The sequence below is a fragment of the Coregonus clupeaformis genome, chromosome 7 (genome assembly GCF_020615455.1).
Source record: "Coregonus clupeaformis isolate EN_2021a chromosome 7, ASM2061545v1, whole genome shotgun sequence".
Taxonomy (NCBI): Eukaryota; Metazoa; Chordata; class Actinopteri; order Salmoniformes; family Salmonidae; genus Coregonus; species Coregonus clupeaformis.
Genome location: NC_059198.1, coordinates 18,870,282 through 18,886,347, shown reverse-complemented (window position 1 = coordinate 18,886,347; position 16,066 = coordinate 18,870,282). Strand labels below are relative to the sequence as shown.

The window sequence follows — 16,066 nt, the reverse complement described above, 5'->3', positions numbered from 1 at the left end:
CCCCCCCTTATCAATCAACGCACAATACCCCATAATGACGAAGCAAAAACAGGTTTGTAGACATTTTTGCAAATGTATTAAAAATAAAAAACGGAAATATAACATTTGCATAAGTATTCAGACCCTTTACTAAGTACTTTGTTGAAGCACCTTTGGCAGCGATTACAGCCTAGATTCTTCTTGGATATGACGCTACAAGCTTGGCACACCTGTATTTGGGAAGTTTGTCCCATTCTTCTCTGCAGATCCTCTCAAACTCTGTCAGGTTGGATGGGGAGCGTCGCTGCACAGCTATTTTCAGGTCTTTCCAGAGATGTTCGATCGGGTTCAAGTCCGGGCTCTGGCTGGGCCACTAAAGGACATTCAGAAACTTCTCCCGAAGCCACTCCTGCGTTGTCTTGGCTGTGTGCTTAGGGCCGCTGTCCTGTTGGAAGGTGAACCTTCGCCCCAGTCTGAAGTCCTGAGTGCTCTGGAGCAGGTTTCTATCAAGGATATCTCTGTACTTTGCTCTGTTCATTTTTCCCTCAATCTTGACTAGTCTCCCAGTCCCTGCAGGTGAAAAACATCCCCACAGCATGATGGTGCCACCACCATGCTTCACCGTAGGGATGGTGCCAGGTTTCCTCCAGATGTGACGCTTGGCATTCAGGCCAAAGAGTTCAATCTTGGTTTCATCAGACCAGAGAATCTCGTTTCTCATGGTCTGAGAGTTTCTCATGGTCTTAGGTGCCTTTTTGCAAACTCCAAGCGGGCTGTCATGTGCCTTTTACTGATGAGTGGTTTCCGTCTGGCCACTCTACCATAAAGGCCTGATTGGTGGAGTGCTGCAGAGATGGTTGTCCTTCTGGATGTTTCTCCCATCTCAACAGAGGAACTCTGGATCTCTGTCAGAGTGACCATCAGGTTCTTGGTCACCTCCCTGTCCAAGGCCCTTCTCCCCCAATTACTCCGTTTGGCCGGGCGGCCAGCACTAGGAAGAGTCTTGCTGGTTCCAAACGTCTTCCATTGAAGAATGATAGAGGCCACTGTGTTCTTGGGGACCTTCAATGCTGCAGGAAGTTTTTGGTGCCCTTCCCCAGATCTGTGCCTCAACAAATTCCTGTCTTGGAGCTCTACGGACAATTCCTTCGACCTCATGGCTTGGTTTTTGCGCTAACATGCACTGTCAACTGTAGGACCTTATATAGACAGCTGTGTGCCATTCCAAATCATGTCCAATCAATTGAATTTACCACAGGTGTACTCCAATCAAGTTGTAGAAACATCTCAAGGATGATCAATGGAAACAGGATGCACCTGAGCTCAATTTCGAGTCACATAGCAAAGGGTCTGAATACTCATGTAAATAAGGTATTTCTGTTTTTTATTTGTAATACATTTGCTAAAGATTCTAAAAACCTGTTTTCGCATTGTCGTTATGGGTTATTGTGTGTAGATTGATGAGCAAAAAATATATTTAATCCATTTTAGAATAAGGCGCTGTAACGTCACAAAATGTGGAAAAAGTGATGCGGTCTGAATACTTTCCGAATGCACTGTAGCCCAAGGAGATCTCCCGGACCACACATTTACATTTACATCATTTAGCAGACGCTCTTATCCAGAACGACTTACAAATTGGTGCATTCAACTTATGATAGCCAGTGGGACAACCACTATGGGGGGGTGGGGGAGGGAGGGGTAGAAGGATTACTTTTATACTATTCCAGGTATTCCTTAAAGAGGTAGGGTTTCAAGTGTCGCCGGAAGGTGGTCAGTGACTCCGCTGTCCTGGTGTCGTGGGGGAGCTTGTTCCACCATTGGGGTGCCAGAGCAGCGAATAGCTTTGACTGGGCTGAGCGGGAACTGTGCTTCCGTAGAGGTAGGGGGGCTAGCAGGCCAGAGTTGGATGAACGTAGTGCCCTCGTTTGGGTGTAGGATCAGAGCCTGAAGGTAAGGAGGTGCTGTTCCCCTCACAGCTTCGTAGGCAAGCACCATGGTCTTGTAGTAGATGCAAGCCTCAACTGGAAGCCAGTGGAGTGTGCGGAGGAGCGGGGTGACATGAGAGAACTTGGGAAGGTTGAACACCAGACGGGCTGCAGCGTTCTGGATAAGTTGTAGGGGTTTAATGGCACAGGCAGGGAGCCCAGCCAACAGCGAGTTGCAGTAATCCAGACGGGAGATGACAAGTGCCTGGATTAGGACCTGTGCCGCATTCTGTGTGAGGTAGGGTCGTACTCTGCGAATGTTGTAGAGCATGAACCTGCAGGATTGGGTCACCGCTTTGATGTTAGCGGAGAACGACAGGGTGTTGTCCAGGGTCATGCCAAGGTTCTTTGCACTCTGGGAGGAGGACACAATGGAGTTGTCAACCATGATGGCGAGATCATGGAGCAGGCAGTCCTTCCCCGGGAGGAAGAGCAGCTCCGTCTTGCCAAGGTTCAGCTTGAGGTGGTGATCCGACATCCACACTGATATGTCTGCCAGACATGCAGAGATGCGATTCACCACCTGGTTATCAGAAGGGGGAAAGGAGAAAATTAATTGTGTGTCGTCTGCGTAGCAATGATAGGAGAGACCATGTGAGGATATGACAGAGCCAAGTGACTTGGTGTATAGAGAGAATAGGAGAGGGCCTAGAACTGAGCCCTGGGGGACACCAGTTGTGAGAGCACGTGGTGCGGAGACAGATTCTCGCCACGCCACCTGGTAGGAGCGACCTGTCAGGTAGGACGCAATCCAAGAGTGAGCAGCGCTGGAGATGCCCAACTTGGATAGTGTGGAGAGGAGGATCTGATGGTTCACAGTATCAAAGGCAGCAGATAGGTCTAGAAGGATAAGAGCAGAGGAGAGAGAGTTAGCTTTAGCAGTGTGGAGAGCCTCCGTGACACAGAGAAGAGCAGTCTCAGTTGAATGACCAGTCTTGAAACCTGACTGGTTTGGATCAAGAAGGTCATTCTGAGAGAGATAGCAGGAGAGTTGGCTAGAGATGGCACGCTCAAGAGTTGTTGACATCGGAGGGATCGAGTGTAGGTTTTTTGAGGAGGGGTGCAACGGAAGGGACATGGCCAGCGGTCAAGGATGAGTTGATGAGCGAGGTGAGGTAAGGGAGAAGGTCTCCGGAAATGGTCTGGAGAAGAGAGGAGGAGATAGGGTCAAGCGGGCAGGTTGTTGGGCGGCCGGCCGTCACAAGTCGCAAGATTTCATCTGGAGAGAGAGGGGAGAAAGAAGTCAAAGCATAGGGTAGGGCAGTGTGAGCAGGACCAGCGGTGTCATTTGACTTAATAAATGAGGATCGGATGTCGTCAACCTTCTTTTCAAAATGGTTGATGAAGTCATCCACAGAGAGGGAGGAGGGAGGGGGAGGAGGAGGATTCAGCAGGGAGGAGAAGGTGGCAAAGAGCTTCCTAGGGTTAGAGGCAGAGGCTTGAAATTTAGAGTGGTAGAAAGTGGCTTTAGCAGCGGAAACAGAGGAAGAGAATGTAGAGAGGAGGGAGTGAAGAGATGACAGGTCCGCAGGGAGTCTAGTTTTCCTCCATTTCCGCTCAGCTGCCCGGAGCCCTCTTCTGTGAGCTCACAATGAGTCATCAAGCCACGACGGAGCAGGAGGGGAGGACCGAGCCGGCCGGGAGGATAGGGGACATAGAGAGTTAAAAGATGCAGAAAGGGAGGAGAGGAGGGTTGAGGAGGCAGAATCAGGAGATTGGAAGGAGAAGGATTTAGCAGAGGTAAGAGATGATAGGATGGAAGAGGAGAGAGTAGCGGGAGAGAGAGAGCGAAGGTTGCGACGGCACATTACCATCTGAGTAGGGGCAGAGTGAGTAGTGTTGGAGGAGAGCGAGAGAGAAAAGGATACAAAGTAGTGGTCGGAGACTTGGAGGGGAGTTGCAGTGAGATTAGTAGAAGAACAGCATCTAGTAAAGATGAGGTCAAGCGTATTGCCTGCCTTGTGAGTAGGGGGGGACGGTGAGAGGGTGAGGTCAAAAGAGGAAAGGAGTGGAAAGAAGGAGGCAGAGAGAAATTAGTCAAAGGCAGACGTAGGGAGGTAAAGTCACCCAGAACTGTGAGGGGTGAGCCATCATTTTACATTTACATTTTAGTCATTTAGCAGATGCTCTTATCCAGAGCGACTTACAGTTAGTGAGTGCATACATTTTCATACTGGTCCCCCGTGGGAATCGAACCCACAACCCTGGCGTTGGAAACGCCATGCTCTACCAACTGAGCTACACGGGACTCCATCCTCAGGAAAGGAACTTATCAAGGCATCAAGCTCATTGATGAACTCTCCAAGGGAACCTGGAGGGCGATAAATGACAAGGATGTTAAGCTTGAATGGGCTAGTGACTGTGACAGCATGGAATTCAAATGTCCACTTGGGAGAGATGAGGATTCCTGTGCCACCGCCGCGCTGACCAGATGCTCTCGGGGTATGCGAGAACACATGATCAGACGAGGAAAGAGCAGTAGGAGTAGCAGTGTTTTCTGTGGTAATCCATGTTTTTGTCAGCGCCAAGAAGTCGATGGACTGGAGGGTAGCATAGGCTGAGATGAACTCTGCCTTGTTGGCCGCAGAACGGCAGTTCCAGAGGCTGCCGGAGACCTGGAACTCCACGTGGGTCATGCGCGCAGGGACCACCAGATTAGAGTGGCAGCAGCCACACGGTGTGAAGCGTTTGTATGGCCTGTGCAGAGAGGAGAGAACAGGGATAGACAGACACATAGTTGACAGGCTACAGAAAAGGCTACAATAATGCAAAGGAGATCGGAATGAAATTAACTAAACATCTGGGAAAGCGAGAGAGCGGGGCCTCCCTCACTTACGTTTCACTGAAACACTCAAAAATAAACTCTCCCAACTTCCACTTTAGAAATTATAGTTGTTGTAAACTACAGCGGTTCAATGTTTTCTAGGAATAGACTCTAACTTAGTTTATTCAGTGAGCTAACTTGGTACAGTATTCTTCTGTGAAAACCGCCCAGGGCACCGTATCCTATGACGCCAAAGCTAACTAGCATGCTAGCTTCCAATAACACGGTTTAGCACCAATACTCGGTTACAACAAACTACCAATAGTGTGTTAACACGCTAAACAGATCATTCGTGTCCGTGTCTAACGTTGTGTAAAGTTTTGGGGTTAGTTTTGACAGTTTGAGAGAGTACGTCGTCAACTTATTCAGCCAGTTAGTTAGCTAGCTAGAATAGTTAGCATATTAGCTAGCCATTGCTCTATGTCAACGAACCAACCCCTCCTCCCACGGTATGAAACACACAGAGAGAGCCAAGCTAACGGTAACTAGTCGCCCATGTCTTGAATTCCTTTTGAACGACTCTGGTTACTAGTATGTATAAATAAAATTAAAATAAATGTAGGTTATAACTTACCCTTAGTAGCTACTGTTATCTAGTTACGTGTAAAGCTAGCTACTGAATCGATTTAGCACGTCGTTCGCGTCTGTCCCAACGGAGAGAAAGTGTCTCCAAACATTACAGCTAGGTCGTTCCAGCTATTGTTTAGTTAGCTATCCAGGTAGCAACAAGCTTGCTACATTTCGAGTACAGTAGCTCCTACTACTACCTAACGTTAACGCTTCAGATAATGAGGTTAGAAAAACAGCTGAATGGTAGGTAGCTATCTGGCATAATTACAGGTACTCTTAAGTGTGAAATAACATTGGAAACAACTATCCACAGTTGCTAATAGTTACCAGTAGCTACCCGCTAGCTAGCTAGCTTTATTGGTCCAGGTAGTGGGTTAGCTATCCTCGTGCTTCACTGGGCTCAGCCGAATACAATACTTACCTACGATAATTACCTACAATAACTACCTAGATAAACTACCTACAATACCTAACTACAATACCTACCTACAATCTAAATACATGGTTTAAGCTTTACTCGACACCATATTAAGAAGAAGCTAAGCTTACCTCCCGCTTAGAGAAACCCATCCTCACCCCATCGCTTGGCTCAACTTCCTATATTCATATCCAACCCTATTCACAGTTTCAAGCACCTGTATGTGTCTCTGGCATTCAAAACCATTTAGCATCTATTCCAAAAAGAAAACACAATTTTACAATTTACTATTAACACTTAGAATCATATCATGTTTTTCTGTCAACATAATGTGATGCTTCTATCTGGCTGCATCACTGTGTCAATCATAGACATTCAAATCAGTAGATAGAGATAGCGCTGACGTCATCCACATATTCCTATGGAAAACTCCTGATGGCGCATGAAGCCGGGGGCACAAGACCAGACAGGAAGATAACGTGACTCAATCCACTCAAATCGAGTATAGCGAAAATAGCCTGGCAAGACATGATGCACCCCTCCTAGGGACGGCATGGGAGAGCACTAGCAATTCAGTGACTCAACCCCCGTAATAGGGTCAGAGGCAGAGAATCCCAGTGGAGAGAGAGGAGCCGGCCAGGCAGAGACAGCAAGGGTGGTTCGTCACTCCAGTGCCTTGCTGTTCACCTTCGCACCCCTGGGCCAGACTACACTCAATCATAGGACCTACTGAAGAGATTATTCTTCAGTAAAGACTTAAAGGTTGAGACCGAGTCTGCGTCTCTCACATGGATCGGCAGACCATTCTATAAAAATGTTGCTCTATTGGAGAAAGCCCTGCCTCCAGCTGTTTGCTTAGAAATTCTAGGAACAATAAGGAGACCTACATCTTGTGACCGTAGCGTACGTGTAGGTATGTACGGCAGGACCAAATCGGAGAGATAGGTAGGAGCAAGTACATGTAATGCTTTGTAGTTTAGCAGTAAAACCTTGAAATCAGCCCTAGCCTTAACAGGAAGCCAGTGTAGAGAGGCTAGCACTGGAGTAATATGATCACATTTTTTGGTTCTAGTCAAGATTCTAGCAGACGTATTTAGCACTAGCTGAAGTTCATTTAGTGCTTTATCCGTGTAGCCGGAGAGCAGAGCATTGCAGTAGTCTAATCTTGAAGTGGCAAAAGCATGGATTACCTTTTCTGCATCATCAGATTTTTGCAATGTTATGGAAAAAAGCTGCTCTTGAAATATTTTTGATATGTTCGTCAAAAGAGAGATTAGGGTCCAGAGTAACGCCAAGGTCCATCACAGTTTTATTTGAGACGACTGTACAACCATCGAGATTAATTGTCAGATCAAACAGCAGATCTCTTTGTTTCTTGGAACCTAGAACTAGCATCTCTGTTTAAAAGTAAAAAATGTGCCGCCATCCACTTCCTTATGTCTGAAACACATGCTTCCAGGGTAGACAATTTTGGGGCTTCACCATGTTTCCAAAAAATTTACAGCAATGTGTCGACTGCATAGCAGTGAAAGTTGACATTGTGTTTCCAAATGACATCACCAAGAGGTAGTATATATAGTGAAAACAAAAGGGGTCCTAAAACAGAACCTTGAGGAACACCGAAACTTACCATTGACTTGTCAGAGGACAAACCATCCACAGATTTAGATAAGCTCTAAACCAGGCAAGTGCTTGTCTGCGTAGACCATTTTGGGTTTCCAATCTCTCCAAAACAGTGGTCGCCAACCGGTCGATCGCAATCGACTGGTCGATCTTCAAGGCATTCCTAGTCCATCACCAAACATTTCTGTAGAAAAGCCAACGATAAAGGCTTGCACTCCTTTTTTTTTTGTATTATTGATTTTGCGCTGTTGGCGGTAGGTGCACTTGATTCAGAAGCCCTGCGCACCGGGTAAGCAAAGTGTTCCCATTTTGAACATTTCATTTGTCTGAAAAGACAAACTCCGCCTACCTGGTGGACCGGGAGATCTGTGGCTAGATCGAGTGCTCCTACTGCGCTGGCCAATTGGATAGCTCAAATCACCATACCTATAGAGCTTCTACGACCCCGGCCACAGCAAAGTTTGATACTAGCCTACATAAGATTTAATAATTTGTAAAACCATGACCACAGAGAGACTGTCAAAGAATACAGCAAAGAGCTGCTGTTTTTATGAGTGAGTTCATGTTTGTTTTTATTCAGCTCAGTCAACACTGTTTTTATTCAACACTATTACAAAACATAAAACGCGCTTCTCCGTACTTCCACTCGCGCTGCAATGAATGAGTAGCCAAGTGTATCATTAGCCCTGTGTTTTTATTATTATTAGCAGCTCGTCAAGTCTACTATAATATAGAGAGATATTTCACATTCTCTGGTCATAGGAACAACATCACTTTGTGTATGACTGAGGCAGATGCGGTGCGACTTGAGTTTCGCCATCAGGTGAAAGAGGTGTACCCTCTCTGGTCAGTCTCACCGGAGGAAAGGAAGGAGAGTGCAGGGACCGTGAGAGGTGGACCCTCTGCTGCTCTGTCCCTCCCGCCGCTGACTTGGAATTCCAAGTCGGAAACTCTCCGACCTAAAGACCACTGCCGTCATGATTTGACCTTTGTTTTTTTTCCGAGTTCCCAGTTGCCTTGAAAGCACCATGACCATCAGATGCAGGTACCATCAGTCCAGTAAAATAAAAAAGCAAATTATTTCAATTTATGGTCCGCAGTCCCTTGCAAGTGCTACACCAACTGATCTATTTTGTTATCAAAGCTTGAGTTTTGAAATAACAATATTGTCAGGCCAGGCCAGCCAAAAATCTGAGTGGTAGATCTCTGCTTCCTTTTTGACTGCGATAGTGATCTTGACTCAGAAAAGGTTGGTGTCCACTGCTCCAAAAGAATGTGGTGATCGATGATGTTAAAAGCGGCACTAAGGTCTAGTAGCACAAGGACAGATGCAGAGCCTTGGTCTGACGCCATTAAAACTTAATTTACCACCTTCATGAGTGTAGTCTCAGTACTATGATGGGGTCTAAAATCAGACTGGAGCTTTTCGTATACATTATTTTGTTGCTGAGCAACAGCTTTTTCAACAACAACAAAAATGTGAGGAATGGGAGATTCGATATAGGCCGATAGTAAAACAAAACAAAAAAAAGTGTGGGTCAAGGTTTGGTTTTTTCAGGAGAGGCTTTATTACTGCCACTTTTAGGGAGTTTGGTACACATCGGGAGGATAGGGAGCCATTTATTATGTTCAATATAGGAGGGCCAAGCACAGGAAGTAGCTCTTTCAATAGTTTAGTTGGAATAGGGTCCAGTAGGCAGTTGGAAGGTTTAGAGGCCATGACTATTTTCGTGAATGTGTCGACAGATACAGGATTAAAAATCTCCATTGATCCGAGGTCCTGGCAGTTCTGTGCAGACTCAGGACAACTGAGTTTTGGAGAAATACACCTATTCAAAGAGGAGTTTGTCATTTGCTTTCTAATGATCAGGATCTTTAAGTTGAAGAAGTTTATGAATTCATCACTGCTGAAATGAAGGGCCTCCTCACTTGGGGAATGCTGCTTTTTTGTTAGCTTTGCAACAGTATCAAAAATGAATGTAGGATTGTTTTTATTCTCCTCATTCAGGTTTGAAAAGTAGGCTGATCGAGCAGCAGTGAGGGCTTTTCGATGTTGCACGTTACTGTCTTTCTAAGGTAGTCATTAGACTTTCAATTTGGTGCAGCGGCATTTCTTTTCCAATTTTCTGGAAGCTTGTTTCAGGGCTCAGGTATTTTCTGTATACCATTTTTGTTTTGTTTTTAGGGGTGCGACTGCATCTAGGGTATTACGCAAAGTTATGTCTAGATCCTCGGTTAGGTGGTTTACAGATTTTTGTACTCCAATGTCCTTGGTAGGTGGAGGGAGTCTTTAAGGGCATCTAGGAATCTTTGCGTTGTCTGATTAATTTATAGTGCAGCTCTTGATAATCCTTGGTTGGGGTCTAAGCTAATTATTTGTTGCGATTGAAAAAGCGTAATAAAATGGTGGTCCGATAGTCCAGGATTATGAGGAAAAACATTTAGATCCACAATATCTATTCCACGGGACAAAACTAGATCTAGGGTATGATTGTGGCAATGCGTAGGTCCCGAGTCGATGATGGCTCCGAAAGCCTTTCGGAGTGGGTCTGTGGACTTGTGAATATTGAAGTCACCAAAAATGTGAATACAGATGCAGCTCAATAAATTAGAATATTGTGGAAATGTTAAGTTTCAATAATTCAATTGACAAGTGAAACTCATAAATATCGTGGATTAATTACACAAAAAGTGAAATAGTTCAAGCCTGTATTTGTTTTAATCTTGATGATTATGGCTTACAGCTCATGAAAACCCCAAATTCAGTATCTCAGAAAATTAGAATATGACATAAGACCAGTGAAAAAAGGAAATTTAATACAGACATGTCAGCCTTCTGAAAAGTATGTTCTTGTACATGCAGTCAGTACTTGGTTGGGGCTCCTTTTGCATGAATCACTGCATCTATGCGGCGTGGCATGGAGTCGATCAGCCTGTGGCACTGCTGAGGTGTTATGGAAGCCCAGGTTGCTTCGATAGCGGCCTTCAGCTCGTCTGCATTGTTGGGTCTCGTGTCTCTCATCTTCCTCTTGACAATACCCCATAAATTCTCTATGGGGTTCAGATCAGGCGAGTTTGCTGGCCAATCAAGCACAGTAATCCCATGGTCATTGAACCAGGTATTGGTACCTTTGGCAGTGTGGGCAGGTGCCAAGTCCTGCTGGAAAATGAAATCAACATCTCCATAAAGGTTGTCAGCAGAAGGAAGCATGAAGTGCTCTAACATTTCCTAGTAGACGGCTGAGTTGACTTTGGACTTGATGAAACACAGTGGACCAACACCAGAAGATGACATGGCTTCCCAAATCATCACTGACTGTGGAAACTTCACACTGGACTTCAAGCAACTTGGATTATGTGCCTCTCCACTCTTCCTCCAGACTCTGGGACCTTGATTGCCAAATGAAATGCAAAATGTACTTTCATCTGAAAAGAGGACTTTGGACCACTGAGCGACAGACCAGTTATTTTTCTCCTTAGCCCAGGTTAGACGCTTCTGATGTTGTCTCTGGTTCAGGAGTGGCTTGACACGAGGAATGCGACAGTTGTAGCCCATTTCCTGGATACGTCTGTGCGTGGTGGCTCTTGATGCACTGACTCCTGCCTCAGTCCACTCCTTGTGAAGCTCCCCCACATTTTTGAATGGCCTTTGCTTGACAATCCTCTCAAGGCTCCGGTTATCCCTGTTGCTTGTGCAACTTTTCCTACCACACTTCTTCCTTCCACTCGACTTTCCATGAAAATGCTTGGATACAGCACTCTGTGAACAGCCAGCTTCTTTAGCAATGATCTTTTGAGGCTTTCCCTCCTTGTGGAGGGTGTTGATGACTGTCTTCTGCACAACTGTCAAGTCAGCAGTCTTCCCCATGATTGTGAAGCCTACTGAACTGGACTGAGAGACCATTTAAAGGCTCGGGAAACCTTTGCAGGTGTTTTGAGTTAGTTAGCTGATTGTGGGCTCCCGAGTGGTGCAGTGGTCTAAGGCACTGCATCTCAGTGCTTGAGGCGTCACTACAGACCCCCTGGTTCGATTCCAGGCTGTATCACAACCGGCCGTAATTGGGAGTCCCATAGGGCGGCGCACAATTGGCCCAACGTCGTCCGGGTTTGGCCGGTGTATGCCATTATTGTAAATAAGAATTTGTTCTTAACTGACTTGCCTAGTTAAATAAAGGTTAAATAAAATTGTATGAGTGTGACACCTTGAGTCTACAATATTGAACTTTTTCACAATATTCTAATTTTCGGAGATAATGAGGAGTTAAAGACCTGTCTATGTTGATAGATAAGATGAGAGCACCCCTCCAGCTAGGATGGTGTCCGTCACTCCTCAGCAGGCCAGCCTTGGTCCTGTTTGTGGGTGAGTCCCAGACTAGAGCTTATGTAATGATTATTTAACTAAGGGACTAATGTTTTGCTGTTTCTCTCTCTGTCTTGGGAACTTCTACATTTTATGCCAAATTCTGATGAAATATTACCAGATACACTGAGTATACAAAACATTAGGAACACCTACCAAGTGACAGATTGACCAGGTGAATCAAGGTGAAAGCTATGATCCCTTATTGATGTCACTTGTTAAATTAATTCAGTGTAGATTAAGGGGAGGAGACAGGTTTTTTAAGCCTTGAGACAATTGAGACATGGATTGTGTATGTGTGCCATGGGCAAGACAAAAGATTGAAGTGCCTTTGAACAGGTTATGGTTGTAGGTGCCAGGCGCACCGGTTTGAGTGTGTCAAGAACTGCAACGCTGCTGGGTTTTTCACGCTCAACAGTTTCCCGTGTGTATCAAGAATGGTCCACCACCCAAAACAAATCCAGATAACTTGACACAACTGTGGGAGTCCACATGGGCCAGCATCCCTGTGGAACACTTTCGACACCTTGTAGAGTCTATGCCCCGACGTATTGAGGCTGTTCTGAGGGCAAAGGGGGGTGTTCCTAATGTTTTGTCCACTCAGTGTATATGCAATGCAAACTACATTTATGGTTATGCTGTGTATTGGCTTAATTTGTCATTGTGACTATTGAATACTCTCCTTAGCTACCTGAATAGCTCAAGTCATATATTTATATATGTATTTCCTCGTCTTTTTCCAGATAAGGAGTCTGAGCAGCAAGTGATAGCACTTCAGCCGTAGTGACAGACAGATAGCACAAAGAGTCCCTCAGGGGCCCCGCGGGGTCTCTCCACTCCAGTGCCTTGATCCAGTGTCCGCCTCGGGCTATGCAGGGGCCAACACCTGCCCTGTGCACCCCACCCAGCACTCTCCTCAGCCAGGCACGGCCCCATCCAGTCACTCCCTGAATACCTCCAGACCCCCTTCCCTGCCTCTCCCAGCCCAGGACTGACCCATTCAACCCCTGTCCCAACCTACTCCATCAGCCCCCTGGGCCTCATTCACTGTAACTTCCACACCACAACGCCCACAACAGGGTGGTTTGATAGACGGTGTGTCTCTGCCTTAAAATCAGCGAACAAACACTCCTCGCCGAGACAACTCACTGTCCTACAGTCAAAAGAAGATGTAACTTCAAAGTCCTTGTACAGAAAATAAGAAAACCTCTGTCAGTCTTTTTTTCTAACTGTTTGCAAGAGTGTTGTAGGTGTTTGAAGATGTGAAAAACCATGTGAAAACTTCTGTGATGAATGTCCCAAAAGAGGCTGAACCATGTTTTATACTACTGTTCTGTTCTTGTTGTTTCTCTCACCGATGAAATGTCATGATGAATTGCAGAGCACCTACAGAACCTGTCCAATGTTGACGTTTTATTATTATCAAAAGGAATAATTTCCTTGAACTAGCGGATAACAATCCTCATTCACTAAGATCTGGTCTGATGTGTTTTCAATTTTTTTATTAGAGGTTTACTTTAAGAAACATCTGGTGTCCTCTCCTGTTCCTTAATTAAGAATTTACATTAAGGTAACAGGTGAACACATCTCAATCGTTTGAAGGAGGTGATTTTGAGATTTACCCAATTACTCTAGTGCTTAGTTATCATATTTGGAGAAAGATTCACTAAATTGCTAGGCCCGTTCAATGACAGTTGATGTAATATCTGTTTTGTAAGGCCAAAATAACTACAGGTTGTGAGAGTTTGGCATCTGGCTCCAGAGAGACCAAGGCCAAAATAATGCAATGCAAAAAAGACATTTAGTTGCATTAACAAATAATGAAACATTTATCACACAAATGGGCTACCTGTTAGTTAAAGTATATCTGTAAAGCATTTATGAACCCAAAGAAGCCACGAATTTAAGAAATTGGTAAGAAATTCTTACCAAACAAAAACATCTCTCTATGAAATTTTCACCTTTCTGACTTTTTTAAAAATATGCTTCAATCTATAGCTAGAGGACTCCTGATATCTCCAGGAGTGATAAGCATAATTTTTGTCTTAATTTGTTGTTGTCTAGTACTGTCTTTTGCTAGCTAGGGCCATCTAATTTAAGTGATGTCTGTCTTCCCAGTAGCCTACTTGGTGTGTGAACTGCTGACTGATCATAACTTGCAGATTACGGTTGACACATTAACTAGGATTAAAGGACAGGGAAATTTGTGTGTAAACTAACACTCACACTTGCATTTATTTTCCTAATAGCATTGACTTTGCTGATGGGGAAAAATATATTTACTATGACTGAGATATTTGGCTGTCCCACCTAGCTATCTTAAGATGAATGCACTAACTGTAAGTCACTCTGGATAAGAGCATCTGCTTAATGACAAAAATGTAAAATGTATTTTTTTGGGTTATTTTTATATTTCATTTGTTTCAGCTATGTGGCCTTTATTTGGCATACATTCTGATTTCTCTTCTGTGCTCTATGGCTCCAATAATTAATTGTATGTTGTGTTAAATATCTTGTAAAGATTTATACATAATGAAGTCTACTGGGCTTTATGACAAAATGCCATGAAAACCATGATTTTATTTTTGTACTTTTGAAGATTGTTATTATGCAGTTCTTTTCACTAAAATGAAGTGGGCGGAAATCAGTCTAGGTTTTATTCTCCCCCTCTGAAAGGTTTTCTCATCAGTTAAGTCTGAAAGCGTGTCATGTTTCCTTCTTCAAAGTGCTTTACATGTATGCCTGCATTAATTGTCTGAAAATGTGTGATGTTAATGGTGATGATGGTATTCATATTCCTGATAAAATGGGAGATGCGCTAAATAGAAGTTGATGCAGTGTGGTATTACTCCAAAGACCGGGGTGAGAGTCTTGAATGCCAGGCCTGTTGTTATCAGCATCTCAGAGTAGGAGTGCTGATCTAGAATCAGGTCTTCTCTGTCCATGTAACCATATTCATTGTGATCTACAACGAAAAGCTGATCCTAGATCAGCACTTCTACTCTGAGATACTCTGAGAGGCCCTGGTCTTTATATTGAGAAGATCAGATAATATATTAATATAGAAGAGATGAAATACAGTGTTGAGAGATTCTGTTCCTATCTACTGCTCAGTAATTACAGTTAAAATGTTATGACGTTTACTCTGGTTCAGGGTGTTAAGTGCAGCTTGACCCTTCTTCAAGCCGCATGTATCGCACATGGGGTCATGCGTGGCTCAGTTGGTAGAGCATGGCGCTTTACAACGCTAGGGTTGTGGGTTTGATTCCCACGGGGGACCAGTATGAAAATGTATGCAGTCGCTCTGGATAAGAGCGTCTGATAAATGACAAAAAAATATATACAAAATAATATGTAACGCCCTGTACCAGAGCTAGTGACACGGGTTATTCCCATACCTATGGACTGCTGGGACTTCTGTTATATTTATATTATATTTGAACACTGTCCACTGGTGAGTACTTCCATCCATCCTATGATCCCATTTAGCAGGTTTTGCAGATGGTTCCTGTATGTTGTCGTTGTTCCTGGAGGTGTGTTGTGTATCAACGCATGTTTCTGGTTTTAAATAGATGTACAAAATTCGAGAAGCACAGCCAAGGGGTTCATTATTATCAATGTCCTGTATTTTTCTATTGGAAAGAAAATATTTTATCTCACCTCTCATATATATATATATATATATATATATATATATATACACACAGTACCAGTAAAAAGTTTGGACACCTACTCATTCAAGGGTTTTTCTTTATTTGTACTATTTTCTACACTGTAGAATAATAGTGAAGACATCAAAACTATGAAATAGCACATATGGAATCATGTAGTAACCAAAAAAGTATTAAACAAATCAAAATATATTTGAGATTCTTCAAAATAGCCACCCTTTGCCTTGATGACAGCTTTGCACACTCTTGGCATTCTCTCAACCAGCTTCATGAGGTAGTCACCTGGAATGCATTTAAATTAGCAGGTGTGCCTTGTTAAAAGTTAATTTGTGGAATTTCTTTCCTTCTTGATGCGTTTGAGCCAATCAGTTGTGTTATGACAAGGTAGGGGTGGTATACAGAATATAGCCCTATTTGGTAAAATACCAAGTCCATATTATGGCAATAACAGCTCAAATAAGCAAAGAGAAATGACAGTCCATCATTACTTTAAGACATGAAGGTCAGTCAATCCGGAAATTGCAGTTGCAAAAACCATCAAGCGCTATGATGAAACTGGCTCTCATGAGGACCGCCACAGGAATGGAAGACCCAGAGTTACCTCTGCTGCAGAGGATAAGTTCATTAGAGTTA

The 16,066-nt window shown here is 44.1% G+C and overlaps 1 protein-coding gene and 1 non-coding gene across 2 annotated transcripts in view; one reads left to right on the top strand and one right to left on the bottom strand.

The window, feature by feature from the left end:
* The window catches only part of myripb (myosin VIIA and Rab interacting protein b), a 37,186-nt gene extending 21,711 nt beyond the window's left edge, over nucleotides 1-15,475 (top strand). Inside the window, exon 12 of the mRNA XM_041881125.2 lies at nucleotides 12,506-15,475. Within this exon, the coding sequence (XP_041737059.2) occupies nucleotides 12,506-12,546 (41 nt within the window). The 3' untranslated portion in view covers nucleotides 12,547-15,475. The remainder of the gene's footprint in view (nucleotides 1-12,505) is intronic.
* On the bottom strand, nucleotides 4,143-4,216 carry trnag-ucc. Its single transcript has one exon. It is a non-coding gene; the product is annotated as a tRNA-Gly (tRNA).
* Nucleotides 15,476-16,066: the final 591 nt, after the last annotated feature.